The 26,796-nt window shown below is 37.0% G+C and overlaps 1 protein-coding gene across 1 annotated transcript in view; it reads left to right on the forward strand.

Annotated features, from left to right (window-relative positions):
• The window catches only part of LOC129775504 (potassium voltage-gated channel protein Shaw-like), a 245,201-nt gene extending 222,963 nt beyond the window's left edge, over positions 1-22,238 (forward strand). The window contains exons 9-12 of the mRNA XM_055780316.1: positions 17,508-17,676; positions 18,538-18,633; positions 18,773-18,880; positions 18,993-22,238. Of these exons, the coding sequence (XP_055636291.1) occupies positions 17,508-17,676; positions 18,538-18,633; positions 18,773-18,880; positions 18,993-19,162 (543 nt within the window). The 3' untranslated portion in view covers positions 19,163-22,238. The remainder of the gene's footprint in view (positions 1-17,507; positions 17,677-18,537; positions 18,634-18,772; positions 18,881-18,992) is intronic.
• Positions 22,239-26,796: the final 4,558 nt, after the last annotated feature.

Consider the following 26,796-nt stretch of genomic DNA (forward strand, 5'->3'; position numbering starts at 1 on the left):
GATAGTAAATTGATGGATTTGAATGAAATATTCGTGTTGAGAGTTTCAAAACACGAGTAAAAAAGATTCGAATAGTCAGAATGCGTTTATATTGATATAGAACAGATATGCCGGTACGTGAAAGCGCACAACCGAGTAATTCATTTTAAAACATATGGGAGGAATATCGACTCAGTAATGGGTGAAAAACAAATCTGATGGGTTTTCATTCTAATTATTTTGGGATTGTGAAGCATTCATTCTTGGAGAGAGTAGAAACCTTCGAATACCACAAATTCAGGGTATTTAATATCATTAATTTCTGGTGAAACACAAGTCCAGTTTATAAAGAATACGAGAGATTATATCTTCTCCGATAATTCGGTCAACCAAGAGTTATTAAAACAAGAAAATCACAAAAAAGAAAATAAAATCCTTCATTTTGAAGGTTGATTGATACTAGTTTGCAAATTGATTTCGAACTGTGAATTTCAATCAGCTGCCAATATCGGTGTTAATCAGACGTCAGAAATTTATTCATAAATCCTTCCAGCTTCCAACCCGGAATGAAGAGAGCGATAAGTGATTAATAATCCGCTTCCAAAAACAAAGAACCTTCTGACTGTAAATCCCTGTCCTGTTTCTCAAATCTCACCGTCAGTTGTAGCATTAGCAGCAATGACGAAGTTTCCATCTCTTCCTTCCTTCCTATTTATCACATCAAAGCGACCTTTCGAATCTGTTCAATTCATTCCAACAACGTGGACCTCCGATAAATGCTTTCGCATTTGAGAAAACAAACCCCCCCATTCCGGTTCCCCCATTTCCGGATCCAACATCCGGTCCGAATTTCGCCAAACGGAAAACATTTTCTTCGATTTACCATTTACAGTTTACCCTCCGGTTTCCCAAAGGTAGCGAAACGGCAGCAAGAGGCAAACTCGCCCGCAGGAAAAACAACAATCAATATCTCCGATCGGGCGGAAGATGAAATATGTTTTAAGTGGAGTTCATCTTACGTCGATCCCGGTGAAAATATACGTCAGCGCGCGTGGGTTCGTTGGGTTTCGCTTTCGCCACTGGAAATTATTGCATCGAAGGGGGGGCGAGGGGGGGGGGGAGGGGTTCGAGTACTGCTGCTACTATCGGCATCCCAAGGCGGGTGGCTTCGAGTGAGGGTGAGGAAATGTTTTCATTTCCACTCGTTAGAGATTCGCATTAATTAGATGCCAACAGCGCGAAGGGCGCGGATGAAATACGAGCTACAAAGAGAGGAGGGCAGAGTTGCGGTGGTGGGATAACGAGCGGATGAAAAGTAGCTACAATTGGTGTCTTAATGAAGCAAGATCTCTGACGGCGGAAGCGACAGCATCTCAAAAGAATATTTTCTGAACGAGCCACTTGCGTACGAGCGTCGACAATGTTGTTGAGAGGACGCAACGAGTAAATGTCAAAACGAGCATCGGCGGGGGCGGCTTGTTTGGTAATGTGTGATGAGAAACTTCAGAGTCTACCAGCATTTCTTAACCTTTCAAACGGGGAATTAAACTTTCATTTATATCACAATGATTTTTTTCAGTGCAGAGTGATCATTACATCTAAAGTAATACAGACGTTTTTATTTTCTTGATTATTTTGTTCAACATTATATTTTATGATGTTTGGTGAATATCTAAATCACCGGGACACTAGTGCTATTCGTAACAATGTACTATGGGATATTCGGCGGACAAAAATCAGAAAACATATGTACACAATTATTAATTTTAATATGCAACTGAGAAATTAAAAAAAACGAATGGTTAAGGTATTTGTGATATGTGATATGAGTTTTTTTTTATATGCTCAAAATATGTGGTTTATAGATAATTATATTTTTTTACAATTTTTTGAAAAGTTTGAGTCAAATGAAAATGAAATGATGACAGTTAGAGCTGGAACTTATGCACATTGTAACATAGAAAAAAAAAGTTTTGGTTGACTTCAAAAATACTGTTACTATGCCATTACATAAGAAGAAGAGGTAACAGAATGTCCACAGGGAATGTTCATATCGAAACCATCATGCTAGAAAGGCTAGATAGCATACATGATATTTTAATTCGTATTTTAATATTTAATATTTAATATTTTAAATCAAAATCATGCCGTGTCACAGACTGTATGTGTCTCTATTATATTGGTATTGCGTACCTTTCAGGCGTTATCAATGAAACGCAAATATCGAGATTACAGCGCTTGCAGAATAAAATAATGCGTTTGATTTTACAATGTAGCAGGTTCACTTCCTCATATTTGATGCTGGACGCTCTGCAATGGTTATCTGTGAAGCAAAGAATTGTGTATTGCACTATGGTGTTCATTTTTAAGGTAGTCAACGGTTTGCTGCCTCGATATTTGTGTGATTGATTTGAAAGGGGAAGTGACTTTCATAGATATAATACTAGAAACGCGAATGAAATAAGAACTCCATATTTCTTAAACATGTGCTTCACAAAATTCTCTATATTTTAAAGGAGTAAATGTTTTCAATTCGATGCCTAGACATATTAAACGTGCAACAACACTAAGAAAATTTGAAGAGAAACTGTATTTTACACGTTAAAGGTGTATTTTCCAAACAGCCATTTTTTGTTTATTTTGATAACGATTTTGACTGACGAAATTTTATACGAACGGATATCTTAAAGTGAACAGTTTTTTGATTTTTTTTGTTTTTATTATTCTCAATGCATTTTAATTTGTATTCGTCTCTATTATGTCTGTCATGATCTTGGTGATGATGGACTATTTTTATTTTTATTTTGTTGTTTTTATATTGTAGTAGTTGAAAAAAAAATAAATAAAAGTAGTCTACAGAAGTTTGAGCGTCGCGCGCGTTGTACAGATATAAAGGATAAGAATTCAAAAGTTTTGTAAGAGCCGGTCTAGAAATTGTTCGTAAAGAAAAATTTCTCGATTTCTCTGAATGGGGAAATTTAAAGTCAATCCAAAACAAGGCTGGCGCTTGGACTTGTGCCTTGGTGGACCATTTGGCTGCAAGGGCCTTGTCGGGACCGTATCGGCTCTGTAGCGGACAAGACTGAGTATTGGCTTGTCTTTTTACATTTAATTTTTTTTAACTCATATCTGTAAATAAAATCAGTTCGTTTTTCTTTTGCTAAGCTGAAATGCTGAGAAAACAAAAAAGACGGGTGGGTAATGTCGGGGACATAACCGGAGTGACGTAGGACTATACAAAGGGGACAGCTTTTGTTAAATATATATATATTAAATATATTGCTTTATTTTCTTCTCCTACGTGAATACCAACCTATCTACCTGAAAAATGGATTAGTTTACTGTTTACTCCTTATGAACATGTTGATGGTTCTGAAAAGAACCTTTGGTGTTGTGTTTTTTGTTATCACTCGATATCCCCATCTTGTTCGGCTAAACCTTTCTGTTTAGCGATTGCATTTGCCACTCGCCACAGCTTTCACAGTTGGAAAAATTTTTCCCATCCAGCTTGTGACATATTGTACAGTAAATTACATTCAATGGCACGTCGCATTACCACCACTCAGTGTCGGATTGGAGGTAATTTTATCCTGTAATTGAACATTTGCGATGACAGTGGTACAGTGTCGACTTTCAATGTGGGGTCATAATTTGGATCTCTATGTTTAGAAAAATGTCCAACTAAATATGTCGCATTACATGTCCGTCCAATTAGCTAAATGTCGAACTAATTGTAAATTACTGTACCTTCAATCTGAAAACAATTTAAGAATTGGTGAAAATTGAATAATCAGGAAAGTCCCCAACTATCAATAAGCTCAGAACAACTGCCAAATTCACATACTCATCAGATCCTGGCAAACAAATTATGAAAAAATCAATTTGTGTTTTATTATTATTTTGGATAATGTTTTAGAAAGCATTGAACTGTATCTCCTAAACTCTTTTTTAAAAGGTTTGATGGCCCTGAAAAGCGCCTTGTTTTATGGAATGGTTCCAATTTAGAAAACTTAGTACTCGTGGTTTTGAAAAAAAAAACATTTCGAACGCCCTTGATGCCGCCTTGTTCTGGATTTGCCACCAAAGCAGTTTGTATAAAGAACAAACTTATTTCTTCTGCTACCTAATGCCGTTTTGCGATTGCGTTTGCCACTCGCCACTCGCTGCAACTGCCTGTTGTCTTGATGTCCACCGAACCGAATGTGTTCTGTTCCGAATGCGGGTTTTCTTATCGTCGCGAGCAGCTTTGCCAGCTAACTCGATCACTTCGGCGGCCGACTATATAACGCCGGCTAGTTGGACTGGTGCACTGGTACTAACGCGCTCGGCCTAGCTACCCTTGCGGGGAACTCCAGATCAACACGGTTCGAGCGGGATTTTGCCTTTCCCTTCACTTTTCCTGCTTTACCATGTCCAGACATGGCTGCTTGGGTTGGTTTGTTGATGTGTTGTGATGCGAACCGATGTGGTGTACGGTTTGAATGAGAATGATCGTTACGGAAGGAAGGAAGGTATTGTATTATAGAGACTTTAAACTTTTGCAGTTCATTCGCCTCTAGCCTTGAGAAAGGCCCTTTGAAAACTCTACTCTATTCTACTCCAGCGCTACCACCTCCGCCCTCTTGCCTTGAGAAAGGCACTCGATCCCTCGCCGTCCAGCCCGTCCAGCAACGATGTTGTCCAGTCGGTGTCCACACAAAGAATGATCGTTACGGCAGCGGAGCGGGTATTTTTAAGCTGACTGGCTGGCTCGAGAATTACGCATGTGTGAGACTACGACCAATGTTTCGTTCATTTTTTTCTTTTTCCTTTCCAATCGTGCTTCATTCTATTTCGCTACTGCTCTGGTTGCCCGTTTTGGTCGGTACGATTTGAGGAGCACAAAATGGACCAATCAAAAATGGGCACATAGTGCATTTTGACAATGCTTGATATTTCACAATTATTCAATTATTTATCTCAAGAAAAATGAAATGTTATTCGTAATGATAGATGCGTAGATATATTTCCTATCAATTGATGCAAAAACCTTTGCGATCTATTGAGAAATGCTCGAGTTATAAGCGTTCCAGTTTTGATAGTCATTTGATTCAAAACAGAATTATTGTTTTTTCGGTCTGTGGGACCGAAAGAATTTCGTATTTAGGCTTTTTGTATATTTGAAGATTTGAAAAAACTGCTCAATACACTCTGTCCAACTTCTATAAGATCAGGTGATGATCTTGCTGCTTTGTGCCATTGTAAACAAACAATGCTTTAACTTATATTCTAGTTTATTGGTATTGGTGACTACGATACACTGCATGACTTTCGTATGGCTGTGTGCAAGCGCTGAGCGTGAACCAAAGCTTTTGTATTTTTTAAGTGTTTCTATAAGACCAGTTACATTTTCCGTTGTTTTAGTTGTTTCAAGATCAATAAATCTGAAAAATGCCGCAGGGAAAATTGCTCACGGAGAGAAAAGAAAGACAAATCGATGCATTTCACCAAGAAAATGTTGGTGTCAGAGAAATTTCTCGTCGGATTGGACGATCCCATCAGGAATTGCTCAATTTTTTGACGAATCCCCAACGGTAAGCGGTAAGAAGGAGAGAGCTCCACGTAAATCGAAGCTCTCTGACCGGGATAAGCGGGGAATGGCTAGAACAGCTTGGAATACCTCAAAATCGCTTATGCAAATGAAGCAATATTCAAACTCAAAAGATTCTCGGGTGACAATTCGTCAAGTTTTGGTGAAAAATCCTCACATAAAGAGGGTTTAAAAGGTTAAAGCTCCTCATCTTACACAATCTCACATCGGAAGACGTCTGAGTTTTGCCTAAGCTCACATGAACCGACAATGGGGCATGGTATGTTTCCAAAAGAATATATTTTGCTATATACCATAACGAAAAGTTCTTCAATGTGTAGGTTATCTTCACTGACGAAAAAAAAAGTTCAATTAAGATGGTACTGGCGTGATTTATGGAAGAAATGACAGTATTTTTCAACCAGGAATTTTGGTGGAAGCTCATGCATGGTTTGGGCAGGATTCTGTACAACCGGAAAGCTCACATCATTCAAGGATTACATACATGTTCTAGAATCCTCTCTCCTACCGTTTTTGCGTGGATATCGTCATAAAAAATTCACATATCATATTCATATAGGCAAGGAAACTAAGCAATGGCTTAAGGACCAAAAACTGATTTTTTTTGGATTGGCCGGCTCGCTCTCCAGACTTAAAACCTGTTGAAAATCTTAGGGGGGATCCATGTACGTAGAATCTACGGTACACCACGACTGAAGAGCTCAAGGTCGCAATTTCGGAAAAATGGAAAAATATGTAGAATATCGTTCAGCAGTATTTGGTAAATAGTATTCCAACATGAATTTTCCAGGTTATTAGTCGAAATGGCAAGGTTTCCAATTATTGACATGTAAATTAGCCGATCGTTTTGAATTTTTCATTTATAATACTTATGAATTTTTAAATGGTCTTATAGAAACTGGACAGCTGAAATTATCATATTTGAACACAATAAATAAACAGACAACTCTTTTGAACGAAATTGACGTAAAATATACTTTATTCTAAGTATTCAACAAAGTATGAATGTATCTAGTTGGAATTCTAACTGTTTGTGTTGCAACGGAATAGAATCAGGGTGGTCTTATAGTAGTTGGACATAGTGTAGTGGATACCAACTTATGAAGTTGTCGATGAAATTGAAGAATATTTCGAAACAGATTGTTATTTTGTTCATAGAGCAACTTCATGAAAAAAATACTCTTATTTTGTTCGAACTTCGTCGTCCTTTTCCAAAAAAACATATTTTTTCGCTTGTTGGATGCGTAATCAAACACGCCCATTTTGGAATTTTTTTTTTTAAATTCCAGTTGACGGAAAGTTATAAAATCATAAATAGATTAGGCGCTTCGAACGTTACAAAATTTCCAAAATTGGTGCTATGCAAATTTTAAGATTTTTCGGACCGCTCTGAAAAATTCGTTCGTCATTGTTCTTCGAAAAGAAAAAAAAACATACGAGAAGAAGCAGATATTTTTTTTATAGATCTTCTTCTTCATGGAGTTGCTGTATAATGACGATAACAGTGATATTACAATTTATTTTCATGGCATTCAATTCAAACATCAAAAAATATATTCACAATATTGCATTCCATTCTTTGTTTTAAAAAGGATTTAAACTTTTTAGTTCATTCGCCTCTAAAAAATATTCGCAATAACAATGAAAAAACTGTCAAAAATGTTCTATCTTTGTACAGTATTCTCTGTTTAAATCCAAAAAGTAATATATTTGCTAAGAAGGTAACATAATTGTAATACTTTCTTTAGAAAACAAGGCCTTAGCCTTGACTGTATTCAAGATGTCATAGGTAATTTTGCGTATCAACAAATTTTATTTTGAAAACGTTTTTCCAATACCAAATTCATAATACACTAGCTGAAATTATAATTAGTAAGATAAAAAGGTGGAGCAGATAGTCCGTGCCAGTTGCACATCGTTGTGGGCAAATATTTTCAAAAAAGAAAAAAATATTTCAAGACTGTAAAGAATTCGTTATTCTTACTGATTAGCTTACTTGATTATTTGGACAACAGAAAAAAATGGTATAAATGTTCTGATAATTGTCAAACAGAACATTGAATTTCATTTTGCTTGATTGAAATTGACAATTTTTTTGAAAAAAATGCAATAATCATAAGCTTTTTCGCATAGTCTCTTCAGCATCTAAATATTACTTCGTTATAGGGAGCCAAGCGGGTACATCTAAGAATGTTTGATTCATTGAATTTTTTCTCGATTTTATTAACTCAATATATAAATATTGAATAATAAATATTATTATTATTATTATTATTATTCACTTTTATTCATCGGACTGTTGTCTACATGAAATGACCTAATACTATAAATTTCTAATGTTTCTAATTCGTGCGAGGAATTTAGCAGAAGATTCTTCAAATTGAAACAAATCTTCGACAGTCGTAAACATACGGATCATAGCTGTGAGTGGTTCATTATACCCGAAGGTCGTTCGATGATATCTTGGTTGAAGCAGCGTTCTAGCTCGTAATGCCCTCGGTGGCACTCGGATATCCAACAACGAGAGTAGCCTTGGGCAATCAACCTCAGCATTCAGAAGCTTTGCAACAAAAACCGCTTGCTGATTTTTTCGTCGACTTTCTAAGGTTTCCAACCTCAGCAAATTGCAGCGATCAGAATATGGTGGGAGATTTTGCGGATCGCGCCATGGTAGATTTCGCAACGCAATCCTGATGAACTTGCGCTGAACACGTTCGATCCTCAAACTCCATGTTAGCTGATGAGGAAACCAAACCGTCGAAGCATTTTCCAGGATTGGGCGTACCAGAGAGCAATAGAGGGCTTTCAGGCAATGAGGATCAGAGAAATCTTTTGAGATTTTTGACACAAATCCAAGCTGACGATTTGCCTTAGTGATCAGAGCAGAGCGATGGAGGTTGAATGTTAGCTTCTGGTCCATATGAACACCTAGATCACTGAATTCATCGATTCTATGAAGTATTTCTCCGTTTATGGTATAGTCGTAAGTGATTGGTTGCTCGACGCGATAATATGACATTGCCAAGCATTTGGGAATACTGACCGTAAGCTTATTTCGACGGCACCAGTCAGTAAATATATTCAATAACGACTGAAAACGCATACAATCCTCAACAGTCCGCACGATGAAATACAACTTCAGATCATCCGCATATGCTAGCTTACATCCATCTCCAAGTGCAAGCAATACATCGTTGAAGTACAAATTGAACAGCAAGGGGCCAAGATTGCTACCCTGCGGCACACCTGACATATTTGTAAAACTCGAAGAAGTAGTAGAATCCAATTTTACACGCAAACACCTATCAGTCAAATATGAGCGAAGCCACGACGTTAACCTTTCAGACACGCCAAGTTTTGAAAGTTTTCCCAACAGGATATCATGGTTGATGGTATCGAAGGCTGCTTTGAGGTCGGTGTAGATGACATCTACTTGGGCTCCATTTTCCAATTGCTCGAAACAGATCGTTGTAAAACTAAGCAAATTAGTGGTAACCGAACGTCCAGGCATGAAGCCATGTTGATCACTGGAGATGTAGCATTTGGTGCTCTCGAGAATGATGCTGCTCACAACTATTTCAAACAGTTTCGAGGCAGATGAAAGATTAGTTATCCCTCTATAGTTTTTAACATCTCGTTTGTCACCTTTCTTGTGAACCGGTACCATAAAAGACTGCTTCCAGATTGTTGGAAATTTCGACTCAACGAGAGATTTGTTAAATATTTTACACAGCGGCTCAACGAGAACTCCATTCGTACGGCAATACACAGCAGATGGAATGCCATCTGGTCCAGGTGCGAAGGTACATTTGATTCTCTTGACTGCATTATTTACCATATTGGGCGTGATTTCAAAGGCATCAATGTTGACTAGATCCACCGGAACATCCGCAACAGCTGAGATAAGGTCCTCCGAATTAACTGATTCCGAGGTAAACACTGAAGAAAAATGAGTGGCAAAAAGTTCACATTTCTGCTCGCCGAACGATGATTCAACATCATTTAAAAATATGCTGGGAGGTATAGTCGAGTTCTTCCGTTTAGAGTTTACATAGCTCCAAAAGCTCTTTGGGTTTCGCCTGAGATTAGTTTGGACTCGCAATACGTACGATTTGTAGAGCGATGAGTTTAGATTACGGTACTCGTTGCACGCCAAGTGGAAAATACGTTTATTTGCCAAGCAACGGTTACGTCGAAGTCTGCGTTGCGAGGCATTACGTTTCCGTTTCAATTTTCGTAACAGCAAGGTGCTCCAGGCAGGAGAAACAGCAGGTCGACGAGTTGGGACATTCGAATTCATCCAATTATTTAGCACGGAACACAACGTTTCAGCCATTTCATCAACATTCAGTCCATCAAGAAGATCACTAACGCCAGTCAGGAAGTCATCTAGAGCAAGGAAATCAATCTTCCTGTAATCTAACGCAAGCTCAACATTCTCATTCATATTATGCGACTGTGCACAATCATCGACCAAAGGTGGAGAGGAGATGACAAGAGGCGGATGGTGAAGGTCAGCTGGTAGAAGTGGTGAAACCGATCTCGAGATTTCCACAAGCAAATCAGAGGAACAGAAAAACAAGTCGAGAATTCGCCCTAAGTGGTTGTACTCAAGATTCCTTTGGAGCAGATTAAGGAAATCCATGCTATCAATCAATAGGGAGCTAGCCATTGATAAAGGAACATAATTCACGGGTTGGATGAGACCATCAAAACAACTCCAGGAAATTCCAGGTTGATTATAGTCACCGCATACTAGCAAGCGATCGTCATCGGAGCCAATGTTCCCTAGTTCGTGGATGGACGCAATATGCCCATTTAGTACGTTGAGGTCTTTGCTCTTGTCTGGCGGAATGTAAATTGCACACAGCAGTAGTCGCTTGGAGCCAATCGTAATAGATGCACACACCTGCTCTAAAGTTTCGCCGCTGGATACAATTATCTTGTTACTGACGAATCGATGGTGTACGGCAATTAGAACTCCTCCAAAACTCGATTTGTTGCTATTTTTACAGCTTCGGTCGCATCGGTGCACAGTATAGTTGCTACCAAAAAGCTGCGTCGAATTGATGGCGTCGTTGAGCCCCGTCTCGGTTAAAATGATGACATCAAAATTACAATCCAGGGTGTTGCAGTAGAAATCGTCGATCTTGGTCCGCAGTCCTCGAACGTTTTGGTAGTAAATCCATAAACGACTAGCTTCGCTGGTTGAGTTCTGCAACAAGCAATCATCAGGCGCGGGAACAGTTGGTGAATGGTACAGATACCCACCTCTGGTGGAAACCCTAGGCTTCTCACCATTCACAGAATGTCGTCGCGATAGATGATTATTGGTAATGGTGTCAACCCTAGGATTTCCACCGTCCAGAAGACAGAACCTTAAGTAGTTGCTTGAGCATTGCCGTTGGATGCACGCTGGTTTTTTGGATAGCCGATGAATTCGCGGAATATATGAACTACTAGCTGAGCCAGCAAACTTCGTCCCGCCCAAAATTAATTTTTGTTAACAAATCCACGTACTGTCCACGAACTGTTCATTGATTGATCTTCTAATCTACCCTTTAAAATTACCTTTTACTATAAAATTCCTAGTACTTCTACCAAAACTCAAAAACAAATTTGAAAAAAATACTGAAAGTACATGTTACTTTGGTGTATCGAGAGATATTATTTGTAAACATTTTCATCAAAACATTTAAGTCCTAAAGAAAAAAAATTGAAAAATTGAATTTTTTTTTGAAGATTAAGAGATTCACTGCTACTCTAGTTTGTAGTTAAATATGTTTTCTAGATATGTGTGTGATTTTTTTCAGGATTTTAACAGTATTACGCTATACAAAAAAAAAATCTGAATTTTAATTTTTTTTTTAGAATTTTGAGACCCATTACAGGGTTAGTTTATATATAAATTTGCATATTTATTAGCTCTTGTGTTTATTATTTGTGTTGATATTGGTGATCTTTTTTCATAATATTTAGAGTACTGCGCGGTACGAAAATATCTAATAAATTTTCAATATATTTTTTTATTTCTATTTTTTTTTGTGATTTTCTAGCATTTTATAAATTTTCCCGAAATCTATTATTGTATTGTATTCGTGTATTTGTAGAAAGAGCCCAAAATCTAGTCACTAGCGTTATGAAAAATATTGTTGAAAATTAGAAAATTAGATAATTTTTCTGAATATGGTTCACTATAAGAGCTATGGCTAAAAATGTAGTTTTTTTTTCTTTTTTCACGATACTCTCAATAGTTCGGAAAAGAAATTATAGAAAAAATACTCATATTGCATCTTACTATGATAAAATTACCATCGAAAAGTCAATTTTTTTGGCATTTCGAATTTTTCTATACGAAATTGGATAATTCTATAAATAGAACAGATGTTGATGGGAGGCGATCTGGCGTAGTGGTAACATCCATACCTCTCACGCAGAGATCACGAGTTCAATTCTCACTCCCGACATTCTTCCAAAAATGGAAGTAAAAGTGACGAACCAGCCGAAATGTGTTGAAAGTCACTATAATAAAGAAAAAAAAAACAGATGTTGATGTGTATAGTCTTATGAATTTAAATTTAGGATTTTATTAATCACTAGCTGACCCGGCAAACTTCGTCCCGCCCAAAATTTGTGTTTTGTTATCAATACCTTCAAACATCCACGTTTTCTTACTATGAGCAAGTTCATGGGTCCAATCGCAGGACTGTTCATTGATTGATCTTCCAATCGACCCCGTTGAATTTAATTTTGACTATAAAATTCCTAGTATTTCTAACAAAACTCATCATTATAATAACAGATTATTTTGAGATACAGTTCTCGTTCAAGATTTTTCAACCATTTGCAAATAAGATGTTTCTCCGTTACATGGAATAAATGTTTTATACAGAAAATATGATAGAATAAAGACAGCCCTAAATGGTTAAATTCCTTCCTCGAGTTCTGCTCTTATCAACACATCCTTTTTTTTTTTGTATAAATAGAAGAATATATAGGAGTGCGTTTAATCACATTAAAATCCATTTCCAGTTTCGAACACAGATCAATTTCGCTAGCTTGGGTAATGCAGAAATTGTGTTTGTGTTTCATTTGTATGGCAGTATACCCCCCCCCCCCCTTAGGAAGGGAGGAGGAGAGTCCAACCACCATAGAAACATTTATTGTACCCCAAAAACCTCGATATGCCTAATTTGGTTTCATTTGCTTCAATAATTCTCGAATAATGCAGAAATTTGTGTTTCATTTGTATGGCAGCTCCCCCTTAGAGAGGAGGGAGGAGAGTCTAACCACCATAGAAACATTTATTGCACCCTAAAACCTCCATATGCCAAATTTCGTTTCATTTCCTTAATTAATTCCCGAGTAATGTAGAAATTAGTGTTTAATTTGTATGGCAACCCTCCCTTAGAGAGGAGAGTTGAGAGTCTAACCATCATAGAAACATTTATTGTACCCTAAAATCTCTTTAAGCTTAATTTGGTTCCATTTACTTGAATAATATTCGAGTAATGCAGAAATTTGTGTTTAATTTGTATACTGTAATTATTAAAAAAATGTGCCGCAAAACTACTGTTACTGAAAAAAAAACACATCAAAAACAGGTACATTCAAATGAAAATTATGTTTTAATGGATCTAAAAATAAAAAAAATAAAAAATTTCGAAATACCAAAGAATTACTTTTATTTAAAAAAAAAATCTATATTTTTCCTAACTAGCTGACCCGGCAAACATCGTCCCACCCAAAATTTGTTTTTTTTGTTATCAATACATCCATTTACGTTTTCTCACTAACCGCCAGTTCATGAGTCCAATCGCAGAGCTGTTCATTGATTAATCTTCTAATCGACCCCGTTGAATTTACCTTTTACTATAAAATTCCTAGTACTTCTACCAAAACTCATCATTATAATATCAGATTATTTTCAGACACAATTCTCGTTCAAGATTTTTCAACCACTTGCAAATAACATGTTTCTCCGTTACATGGAATAAATGTTTTATACAGAAAACATGATAGAACACAGACAGACCCCTCCCCTCTTCTCTCTTTAGAGAGGAGGGAGGAGTGTCTATTCACCAAAGAAACGTTTCGTGCCCTTTAAATTCCTCACATGCCAGATTTGGGTCCATTTGCTTGATTAGTTTTCGAGTTATACAGAAATTTGTTTTTCATTTGTATGATATCCCACCCTAAGAGAGGGGGGAGTGTCGAACCACCATAGAAACATTTATTGCATCCTAAAACCTCCACAAGCCAAATTTCGTTTCATTTGCTTGATTAATTTTCGAGTAATGCAGAAATTTCTGTTTCATTTGTAAGGCAGCCCCTCTTACAGAGGGGGGAGGGGTCTCAAACCATCACGAAAACCTTCCTCGGCCATAAAAACCCCTACATACCAATTTTCATGTCGATCGGTTCAGTAGTTTCCGAGTCCATAAGAATCAGACAGACAGAAAGACAGAAAGACAGACAGACATCACTCCATTTTTATATATAGAGATTTGTCGTGGTACACCATAATAGACAAACTTTGAGTATTTTCTCTAATTTTCATTTCTAAGCCTAAGCCATGGCGCGAAAAAAGAAGGAAAACTACGTTTTGACTACAGCTCTTATAGTGAACCATAAAGGGATTCAGAAATTACTTAATTTTTCTAATTTGATACCTTACAAAAAATTTTCCATAGCGTTGATGATAAGAACACATGAATACAATACTATTATAGATTTTAGGATAATAACAACATATTAACAAATTAGCAAAAGATTTTTTTTAAATTATTGGATATTTTCGTGCCACACAGTTATCTAAATTATATAGAAAAAAAAACCACAAATATCAAAAATCACATACGAACATATTTAAATAGAAATTATACCAGTATATCAGTAGTCTCAAAATTTTGAAAAAAGAACACATATTTAGAAAACATGTAGAAACACATTTAAATACGAATTAGAGTAGTAGTGAATCTCTAAATCTTCCAAAAAAATTTTTCAAGATTTTTTTTGGTACTTAAATTTTTGATGAAATTTTTTTTCAATAATATTTCTCGATACACCATAGTAAGATGCACTTTCAGTATTTTTTTTATTTTTTCAAATTTTTATCTCGAAGCTATCGAGAATGGCATGAAAAACATTGAAAAATACGTTTTTGACCATAGATCCTACGTTGAACCTCATAGGGGTTCAAAAAAATAGTCAAAATTTCTTATTTAGTATTCCGGCCAGGCCCTTTGTGTTTGATTTGTATGAAACAAACCGATTTGGCTGTCTGACTTTGCAGGGTGATCCTGAAAATGTACGATCCTCGTACATAGTTGGAATCCCTGGTTGGTATGATATAGTTTTAGTCCCAGAACATAATTGACACACAGTGTGCATAAAATATGTATCAGTCTTGTTGAAAAGTCGAGCAACAAATTGGTCCGATTTCCGCTTTTTTTTTTCACAATACTTTCCAAAAAAAAACAATTAATTTTCCCCCGTATTCGAACGAGATTTATCCGAGCCTTATTGGGATCTTTTAACCTTTGGCGGGTTTGATATAGATTTCCCATTGTTTTCGCTGGAAACAAGAGAAATAAATGCCTCCAAGGGTAAGGAAATGGAAAGCGTCCTTTTTCCTTTATTCATCGTGAAAGTGAAAAAAGGGATTGATGGAAGCCTAATCGCCGGAATGTCTCCAAATTCACGTGGAATAAACGTAAGGGATAACAAGGTTGGACATTTTAGAGGACGAAAAAAGAAACTCAATCGCTTCTATAAAAACGGGCTAACACAGTGAGGGAGTTGTTAATGTTGAATAAGTTGTGCTGGGTTTTGTTTGTTCGTTTCCTCGACTACTGCCCGATGATTAATGTGATGCTGTTGGGTTTTAGATTCTTTTTGTCCTACACTGAGAAGTTGAGTTGTTTCGCCTTTTTACCATTACACATATGCGAGTAAAGGGTGTGTCACATCAAATTGCATCACGGAAAAAACGCGGTAGAAATTTAATTTTTAGGAATTATATCTTCAGCTTTCGCTTATAATCAGATAAGAGTGAATAGATCACGTTGGCCATGCTTCACTGTAAATTTTTCGTAAATTTGGAAAAATGTCGCCGAACGAAAAAGAGCGTCGTGAATTAATCCTGCGCACTCATTGTGAGAATCCGGAGTTGTCACATCGGGACATCGGTAAGATGTTGGGAATCGTCCAATCCACGGTCAGCAGAGTACTAAAACGATACTTCGAGAACCTAACCATCGACCGGAAGGTGAAGAACGGCAAAAATGGATGCTCCGTCAGTGAAAAAGATCACAAGCGCGTAGTTAAGCAGTTTAGACGTGATCCGAGAAGTTCGGTCCGGGATGTCGCCAATAAGCTGAATTTGTCAAGTTCATTCGTCCAGCGGACCAAGCAGCGGGAGGGCCCGGCGTACATACAAGGTTCAGAAGGCTCCTAACCGCGACGAAAGACAAAACATGGTGGGGAAGACGCGAGCCCGGAAGCTGTACACCGAAATGCTGACGAAGCCGCATTGCCTGGTAATGGACGACGAAACCTACGTCAAAGCGGACTTTCGTCAGCTGCCGGGCCTGTTGTTCTTCTCCGCAGAGGACAAATTCAGCGTTCCGGAGGAGATTCGCAAGCAGAAACTATCCAAGTTTGCCAAAAAGTACATGGTGTGGCAAGCGATCTGCTCTTGCGGAAAGCGGAGCGCCCCCTTCGTGATGACCGGCACGGTAAACGGGCAGGTTTACCTTAATGAGTGCCAACAGAAGCGCTTACTACCACTATTGAAGCAGCACGAGGGCCCGACCATCTTCTGGCCGGATCTCGCTTCGTGCCACTATTCAAAGGACGTGTTGGAGTGATACGAAGCCAACGGGGTCACCTTCGTGCCAAAGGAAATGAACCCGCCCAACGCGCCGGAGCTTCGCCCAATAGAGAAATATTGGGCGATTATGAAGCAGGCCCTCCGGAAGAACCCAAAAGTTGTCAAATCGGAGACGGACTTCAAGAGAAAATGGATTTCTATTCAAAAAAAAAAAACTACAACCTGACGTTTTACAGAACCTTATGGACGGGGTAAAGAGGAAGGTGCGAGCATACGGGCTTGGGCTCGAAGTATGAATAAAAAGAAAATGCCAAAAGTTGTTTAATAGTTTTTATTTTACTGTCAATTACTAATTAAAATTACTTTAAATTTTCAAAAGGATCGGTCTACTGGGCGAATTTCTACAGCGTATTTTCCGTAATGTAATTTGATGTGACACACCCTTTATCTAATAGTCACCAGGCTGGCATTCGAGTCATTATTCATTCATTAATTTTATTGTTCATTCTGGTGGCTGAGGAGAAAAAGATTTTCACAAACATACCACGAAGTAACGAAAAACTAGATCAGATAAATGCTTCAATTGCAATCGATTATAATGAATTAAACACACCACAACACCCCCTCTCTAATACCAATCTTCCCACGCGAGCACGATTCATAAATTAAAAGAAAAACCCCAAGAAATTGTTATTTCCTCTCCGTGGGCAGAATAAACAAGCAGATGTTCCGCGGATTTGACGTTAAAATTTTCCATCCAATTTGGGGAGCGCGACTACTCGCGGGGCCTTGCTTAGCGCTACCGATAGCGCATAACAATGAAGCATAAAAATCCTGGCGGATAACAGGGGATACACAGTGTCATTGTTGCTGCGTCCCATTTGCCGCTCCCTCTCCCTTTTCGCCATTTTCCCCCGCGTTGGAATTAAATCCAGGTGTTCGTTTTAATCGCAGCGCTTGTTTTCGCACACAATTCAAACAAGCATGCGGATCATACATTTTCGGGACTTTAATTTGTTGTTTAGCTCGCTGGCTGGTTTAGTAGTGTTTTACCGCATCTTATTATCCTTTTTTTCTCCTTTTCTTCCTTTCACACACCATCAGGCACGGTCCAAGCTGCCGAAGAAACGCCGACGGGTGCTACCTGTGGAGCAGCCCCGGAGGAAGCGCGACGTCGGCGTCGTCCATCGCAGGATGAACGCGATGAAGCATCAGCACACCCACCCCACCCATCCTGCCATCTTCAAGGACGCCTTCGGTGGGGCGAAAATCGGTGAGTTGAGCTTTCGGGCGGAACAAGGGAGTGGTGAAGCTTTTATAGCTTTCGGAAAAACGCTTTTCATGACGAGCTTTTGGATTTATGGCAAACGTGTTTTGGGAATTATACAATGAACTGGGAATGGACTTTTCAGTCGCAGCTTTATGATGTTGGATAAATGCTTGCAATTAAAAAAAAAAGTTAATCCAAACACGGCTTTTTAGTTCTGGGAAATTTACCAACGAACAGATAATGTTTTCAAAGCGGTGTGAGATAACGATAAAGCAATCAAATAAATGCTCCAGCTGTGCGAGCTACTAAAGCCAACAAACTCATTAGCGGTAAATTATCATCAGAGAATCATTTGCAATGTTAAGAGAAAAAACCAAGAGAAAACTACAATTCAAGAAAGTCAAGTGTCTGTTCCTCTCCAGAAGCGATTCCTCGGGGGCGAAGACTACCAGATGAAAAAGAAAATAAACTGAGAGCCACCCAATAGCCCGCAATCTTTTCTTCTGGCGAAACACGGAGTTCACAAGGACGACAGCAAACTGTTGATGGTTTTTGTGTGAACCGAGCAACACATGGTCGAGAATGTGTTTAAGTGGCGAGTAGTGCTGCTTTTGGTGATTTTTTTTTTCGCTATCGCCCCGAAGAAAGCGAAACCTAAGACGAACTTCTTGTGGGAGCAGCAAAGTTGAGTGTTGTGTGCTCGACCCAAAAACAAAAAAAACCTGATGACAACAAGTTGGATCATTTGCTGATAATCGCTTACGTGTGTTTCTGTGTTTTTATACTCTCTGTTTCGAAATTAATAAACCATTTTATATGTTTCTTCTCGTTTTTCTTTTGTTTTCATTTCCAATTCCAAAACAGGCCACGTGAACGGTGTGAACGTGATAGGCCTTAGTCTGCAAGGACCATCGGTTCCGGGACTGGCTGTGCTAAAGCCACCCTCCATCATGCAGCAAGGTATGGCATGATTTTCTCCGAACTCGAGAAAACAGATAATCACGCCGGGCCCGAAACTGTGATTAAACACGCCTAATTAGGAAGATAAACTTTCGCTTTCATCCTAAGATTTGCCTCTTCTCTCGCTATTTTCCACCAGGTGACTTTATTAATGTCCCCCAGCTGAATTCCCTCCAGCCCCGGCAACCTACAACCGGAAACGTGGATTTATTGCTTCCATTACAGCCGAAACTGTTGGTTCCTTTGAGTAAGTAAAATATTCTTCCATCCGGGGGATCAACAGACCCCGGAGCGGCGCTGCCGCCAGCCGCCGCCAATTGTACCATTCCTTCATTTTCGTTCCCATCCCCCCGTTGCAGTGGAACGACGAGACTCCAACCGAATATCCGCGATGGGAATGTCGCCGGCGGCGGCAATGGCCGCTGCATTTCAGGAGGAAATCCCGCTGGAGCCGAAAGTTACCCTTCACAAGGATTCACATTCATCGAACAACGAGCAGCCGGAGTCTCCCTCGGGGGAAGAGGTCTGAGCGCGATTAGCAGAAAGGAGTCTAGGAGGAATTAGGCACCCCAAGACGCGAAGGAAAATAAATCAGAGGCATTAGCTGCCTCTAATGTTGGGCCTGCAGCTACACTGCGAGGTACATTGTGACGACGCTGGCTGGCTGGCCGCTAATGGTGTTAGCTATAGTTGGGTGTTATCTCGCGCTCCGGGACCGATGTGATCGGACGAGGGTTCTTCGTGATCTAAAACATGTGACCTATATTTGAAATTATCTTCGCTTTGAAGACGAAAGAAAAACGGTTTCCTATTAGACTTATCAACGGTTTATTAGACCTATTAGACTTATCAAAGACATATTGAATATTTAGTCTGTAGAAAAACCCGGCCGCACTGTCGAATTCGAACAAGACGCTGTAACATGTCCCTAGCATAAATGTATCTGGTATCCATTTTTTTCGACGACTTTTTGTATAGAAAAATTCCACGCCGAAATAGTGGGAAAAAAATTAGTAAGAGCCGACTTTCTCAGACTTCCTAAGCTTCGTACGACACAACCAATTGCTACTCCTAAAATATAATTTTCATGCTCAATTCTCATTACGAATGATTTCAAACACATCTAGTTTGGCCTGTAATTGTGGTTTTCGTAGTTTTTCAAGACACTTAAACAGAATTGCATTAAAGGTAGGAGAGATATCAGTTTGGCACCTAAAAACAAGTCGTAGAGAAGTTTGAAAGAATTAATTTGGTTGATTAAAGAAACAAGGTCGTTATGAGATTTTGTATGATACATTAAGAAAACTTCTTAAGACCATTAACTTTATTTTTTTATTTGTAAAAGGTTAAAAAAATTAACTAAACTTTATTCTACTGATAAAGATATCAGGGTACTGTTTAGCGTAAAATTATTCAGTTATCGGAAGTGCAATTTTTAAATATCTGAATCGAGGCAAGACACCGAGGCGAGGCACCAAGTGTATGTTTGAATTCGAATTTAAAGAGTTACAGGAAGGTAACTTTTTCATATGATGTATGATTACGTCAGGCCATTTGTCACATATTTATTTGAATGTTCCTGAAAAATTCCATTATTAAACTCTTTGATAATAATTTGACGGCCTTAAAAAAGGGCCGATTCTTTCAAGTGATACAATTTTTGCAATTGTGGATGAGTGAATTGGATGGTGCATCTTCTTATCTATATATGTAAGATTAGATTTTTGTCTATCTGATTTTTATGTACTCGGAAACTGCTGAACCGATCGACATGAAAATTGGTATGTAGGGGTTTTTGGAGTCGGGGAAGGTTCTCATGATAGTTCGAGACCCCTCCTCCTCTCTAAGAGGGGTTTCCATACAAATGGAACACAGATTTCTGCATTATTCGAGAATTAATCAAGCTAACAAAACCAAATTTGGCATGTGGAGGTTTTAGGGTGCAATAAATGTTTCTATTGTGGTTAAAAATTCCTCCCCCCTTTCTAAGGAGGACTGCCATACAAATGAAACACAAATTTCTGCATTACTCGAGAATTAATCAAGCAAACTGAACCAAATTTGGCATGTGGAGGTTTTAAGGGTGCACCCGTGGCCGAGTGGTTAGCGTCATAACTAACATGCTGGGTGTTCGGGTTCGATTCCCGTTCTGGTCGGGGGAATTTTTCGTCAAAGAAATTTCCTCCGACTTGCACTGTGATCACGCGTATTCTAGAGCTTGCCACTCAGAATGCATTCAAGGCGTGTTATTTGGCATAGAAATCTCAACTAAGTACTAATAAAAATGACGCAAGTAATACTACGTTGAGACGACGAAGTTCCTCTAGGAACGTTAGTGCCATTGAAGAAGAAGAAGAAGAAGGTTTTAAGGGACATTTCTAAAGTAGTAGGGTTTGCTACCACACAAATGAAACACAAATTTCTGCATAACTCGAAAACTAATCAAGAAAATGGAATCAAACTTGGTATATAGAGGTTTTAAGGATCGATAAACGATTCTATGGTGCTTCGATACTCCTCCCCCTCTCTAAGGGGAGGCTGCCACACGAAAGAAACAAAAACTTCTGCATAATTCGAGCAAATGGAACCAAATTTGGAATGTGAGAGTTTTTGGGTACGAGAAATGTTTCTATGATGGTATGTCACCCATACCTCCTCTGGAAGGAGTTGGCAGCACCATCTCAGATAGTAGTGAAACGTTGTAGGTGTTAAGACATGGGTCATTTGAGAAACTTTGCATACTTGAAATATTCGAAAAAGAATCAGACTACTTTTTGGAAAAAAACAAAATTTTTGTCTTAATTTTTTACAAAAAATTATAATTTAAAAACTATGATTCCTACAAAATTCTTGTCGAAAGACGAAATGTAGAATTTAAATTTTCACAAAATAATACCAAAATTTTTTTGGAAAAAATTTCGCTGACAAAAAAGTTATTTTAAAAATTAAAATTCATTTTTCTCAAAAACGTATTTTTTTAAATTCCCAAAAATACAAATATCTTACATGGAAAAAGTTTTTCGAACAACAACTTTCTCTTTTTTTTTCATGCTTAATTCGTAACATTTTTATGTATAAATTATCGCAATTTACATGCTTTGCTAATTTTTCTCTATTTAAAAACATGTCAAACGTGAGAATTTACACACAAAAATGTTACGAGCAAAACATTATTTTTTTTAAGGAGTCTTCATACAAAAATGACTAATATTCCAAAAACTGCAAAAGATACAATGTTGATGTCTTCGACAACAGTTTATAATTTAACAAGGTCCAAAACTTTGTCGAATACACTATATCGCTATCTTTGCTTTAAACAAAATTAGGCTAAGTTGTTTTTTTTTTCAAAGAATACATGAAAAAGTTGTTGTTCGAAAAACTTTTTTCCCTGTTGTTTGTTTTTCCCTTTCCCTTTTTCCCATCTTCCGATGTATGGACGACTTGTTGGAAATTGTAGGGGCTTTTCATACACAGGTCGGACTCGATTGTATACAGTCGACCATTTTTTTTCAACAATTATTTTCAAATCCAAGAAAACAATTTTTTCATTAATGTATGAATGTCAAACCTTAATAGAAAAATAGCTTTTTTGTGATTCGATTATGTATTGGATTCTAAAATTAATGTTGAAAGTGAAATTGCGATTATATATAATCGAGTCCGACCTGTATATATTTTTGGGAATTAAAAAAAAAAAATACGTTTTTGGGAAAAATTAATTTTAATTTTTAATATAACTTTTTTGTCAGCGAACTTTTTTTCCAAAAAATGTTTGGTAATTTTTTGTGACAATTTGAACAATTTCCTACATTTCATCCTTTGTCAAGAATTTTGTAGGTACCATAGTTTTTAAATTGTAAAATTGTTGGTAAAAATATGAAAAAAAATTGGCTTTTTCCAAAAAGTAGTCTAATTATTTTTTAAATATTTCAAGTATGCAAAGTTGCTTAAATGATCAATGTCTTTACACCCACAACGTTTCACTGCTATCTGAGATGTTGCTGTCAACGGTCAGTCGAGTTCGCATGAAATTCGTCTATACTTTTCATCAATTTATAGTATGGATGGTTTGTACTGTACTTTTTTGCGAAATCCGTATTATATGACTTTGGCATGTGTTATTGTTGTCAATTCGTTTTCAAATTGAAAAAAAAAAATCGCTAGATTTTGTAAAAGTTGTCTACAAACTAAGTTTGATCTTCATTTAATAATTCATCCGCAAGTTGGGTCCCGCAAGAAACTCAAAAACGGCGCATTGGGCGACAAACGTGTTAATTGGAATTGGGTTGGACTCTCACGGCACGGCAGAGCATACGTCTAATCATAGAAAGGCCTAAACTGCTTCGCGGTTCGAAATATACGGAATGCTTCTCGCCGCTAGGCCACCTCATTTATATATTTCTGGCTGGTCAATAAACTACTAAGTGGTGGGGCTTGTGATGCAGTTTTCGCTCCTCTCCAGCAACTGAACACCTAGCGATATACACAAATGCATTTGAAATTCTCTAGAGCTTAAACTAGAGGCGAATGCACTCTCCGAATTTGAAGCCACAACGAAAAATACAATAACTTCAACTAAACTATCGGCTTCCAGAAACATATGAAAAAAAAAGTTATAGAGTGAAAAAATCATTATTTTGAACGCATTACATTTTTATTTACTGTACTGATTATTGAGTGAATTATTATGCGACATTGGATAATTTCCGAGACGCAGCCCATTTTCAGTTTTTCAAGTTGTAGCTCCCATAAAGCGTTAACCTATGACAAAAAAAAGCAGAAGACGATATAGGAGTGCGTTTTATCACATTAAAATCCATTTCCACTTTCGAACGAAGATCAATTTTGTCACCGCGAACATCAAATGGACTAACAACGCTTGTCAATATGTAATTGTAAAACACATGTAAATTTAATTTTTCGAATTTTCCCAAAACTCCTTCACGTTTTTTTCCGAAAATTTTCAATTGTCATGTTTGATTGAAATATGTGCATTATTTTATGGGACCCCCTCTCCTTCCCAGAGGAGGAATCATACCATCATAGAAAAAAAAAGGGACCCGCCGCATGTGTCGTCAATTTCGACCAATCAGAAGTGGGTATTTCCGTTGGGATAAGGGTTGAGATTTTTCAATTTTTCGATAGTTAGTTTCATGACATATATTATTTTCTTCAATATAAAAAATTGTTATGGAGTGCCGAAATCGATTGACGCAAAAATGTCATCAATGTATCATGAAATAAGTGAGCAATAAGCGTTTGAAATTGGACAATTTTCACGATGTACTCGGTTTTCGATTTTCAATTTGTACCCCAATATGTTCCCGAAAGACGTAATCCTACGTCAAAACATTTATTGCTCCCTAAAACCTCAATATGCCAAATTTGGTTCCATTTGCTTGATTAGTTCTCGAGTTATGCAGAAATTAGTGTCTCCCCCCCTTTGAAAGGTGGGAGTTCAACCACCTTAGCCAAATTTGGTTCCGTTTGCTTGATTAGTTCTTGAATTATGCAGAAATGTATGCTTCATTTGTATTGTTATATATTGCTTCATTATATATTGTATTTGTATTTAAATTATCTCTCAGAGAGATGGGAGGAGCGTCTATTCACCATGGAAACGTTTCTTGTCCTCTAAAATTTGGCTCTATTTGTTTGATCAGTTTTCGAATTATGTAGAAATTTGACTTTCATTTGTATGGCAGCTCCCCCTTACCACCGTAAAACATTTATTGCACCCTAAAAACTCCACATGCCAAATTTGGTTTCATTTGATTAATTAAATCTCGAGTGATGCAGAAATGCAGACCACCATTTCTTGATATATCGCAGAGATATTTGCATTAACCGATAGGAAATATTTCTACGCACCTATTGTAATAAAGAAAATTAAGCTTTTGTGAAACTAACTGTTACTAACTGTTCCCTTTCTAATGGGTGGAATGGCATAAGCAATTTGAGCCTTCTCAGTTGTGTTGTTAGATAACCATGAAATGCAGCGATAATGAAGTAGCGTTGCATGAAACAGAGATATAATTTACGTGATAATATAATTTACGGTCGCCTAGCTCAGTGCAATCAATCATGATGTCAGAATATCTTGATATCTTTTTCTTATCTCACCTTGCAGCCGGCTTGTCGTTGGCTGCGCTTCCAAAAATTCCGGAATAACCAGGAACTCAATGACGAATTTCATGCCAACTCATCTTAGGAGTTGGCAGCACCATCTCAGATAGTTGTGAAACGTTGTGGGTGTAAAGACATGGGTCATTTAAGCAACTTTGCATACTTGAAATATTCGAAAAACAATTAAACTACTTTTTGGAAAAAGCCAAATTTATTTTCTTAATTTTTTACAAAACAGCAATTACAGTTTGGGTTAGAGGTAATATGAGTGTTCCAGAGCAATTGGGAATTTTTTGACTCAAGCGTAACTTTTGAAAAGGGCGTATCGATTTGAGTAAGAGAAATCTTTGATAATTTATATCTCAAAAACTATGAGTCGTACCGAAATAGTGTCTTAGAAAGAGTTATAGAGTATTGATGGTTGAATATGAAAAAAATGTACACTGAGAAAAAAAATTAGTACTCTTTTTTTTTATTTACAAAATAAAAATTCGATTTGCAATATCAAAATACATATTTTTAATTTTTTTTTTAATTTTTTCATACAAAATAGAAGTCATGCAGAAAATTTAAAAAATGGGCCCAATATGGTAAAACTATTTTTGACAAACTTTGTGGAACATCGAATTTTTAGGAATTTTCGAAACTTTAATTTTTTGTATGTTAAAAATCATTTTTAGCCACAAATTATGAATCCTGATGTGATTTAAAACAAAAAAAGGTTATTATCAATCTCCTTCTAAATGTAGCCATTCTCGAGATATTTAATAAAAAAAATTGTAATTTATTGTCTTTTTGAATAGTAAATAGGCCCTTTAAATATGTTTGTCGTGTTCTACCATCATGTTCATGAGATTTTATGAATTCGCTTATAATTTCCAACAACTTTTCCAAATACATCGTTATGGTAAAGACATATGTTAAAGATATATGTCATATGACAAAACATATGGTAAAGAAATATGAGTTACTTTGCGAAACATTCGAAGACATGTGGATTAATACAAAACGTAGCGAAACTAAAAATCTTTTTTATCTTAATACAAACTTCAATCAATCAAAAAATTTGTTGGAAATTATAAGAAAATTCATAAAATTTCATGAACATGACGATATAACACGACAAACATATTAAAAGAGATTATTTATTTTAAAAAAGATTATAAATTAGAAATATTTTTTTAAATATCTCGAGAATGGTTGCATTTAGAAGGAGATTAATAACAACCTTTTTTGTTTTAAATCACATCAGAATTCATACATACAAAACATACAAAAATTCGAAGTTTCGAAAATTCCTAAAAATTCGATGTTCCACAAAGTTCGTCAAAAATAGTTTTACCATCTTGAGCCTATTTTTGTAGTTTTCTGCATGACTTCTATTTTGTATGAAAAAATTTAAAAAAAAATTAAAAAATATGTATTTTGAATATTGCAAATTGAATTTTTATTTTGTAAATAAAAAAAAGAGTACTAATTTTTTTTCTCAGTGTACATTTTTTTCATATTCAACCATCAATACTCTATAACTCTTTCTAAGACACTATTTCGGTACGACTCATAGTTTTTGAGATATAAATTATCAAAGATTTCTCTTACTCAAATCGATACGCCCTTTTCAAAAGTTACGCTTGAGTCAAAAAATTCCCAATTGCTGTGGAAAACTCATATTACCTCTAACCCAAACGGAATACACACTTTCATTCGAATCAAAAATACTCATGTTTTGTCATTTGTCGATTTCATTTGGAATTGCTGTTTTGTAAAAAATTAAGAAAATAAATTTGGCTTTTTCCAAAAAGTAGTCTGATTGTTTTTCGAATATTTCAAGTATGCAAAGTTGCTTAAATGATCCATGTCTTTACACCCACAACGTTTCACTGCTATCTGAGATGGTGCTGCCAACGGCCAGTCGAGTTGGCATGAAATTCGTCCAATAGGAGATGTTTCTTTTCTGAAAAGTATGTATTTGTTGCTTAATTCGGCCTAATGGAGTCGATTCCGCACATGTCACGTTTGCGAACTTCTGAGTTTGAA

This window comes from Toxorhynchites rutilus, chromosome 3 (genome assembly GCF_029784135.1).
Source record: "Toxorhynchites rutilus septentrionalis strain SRP chromosome 3, ASM2978413v1, whole genome shotgun sequence".
NCBI lineage: Eukaryota > Metazoa > Arthropoda > Insecta > Diptera > Culicidae > Toxorhynchites > Toxorhynchites rutilus.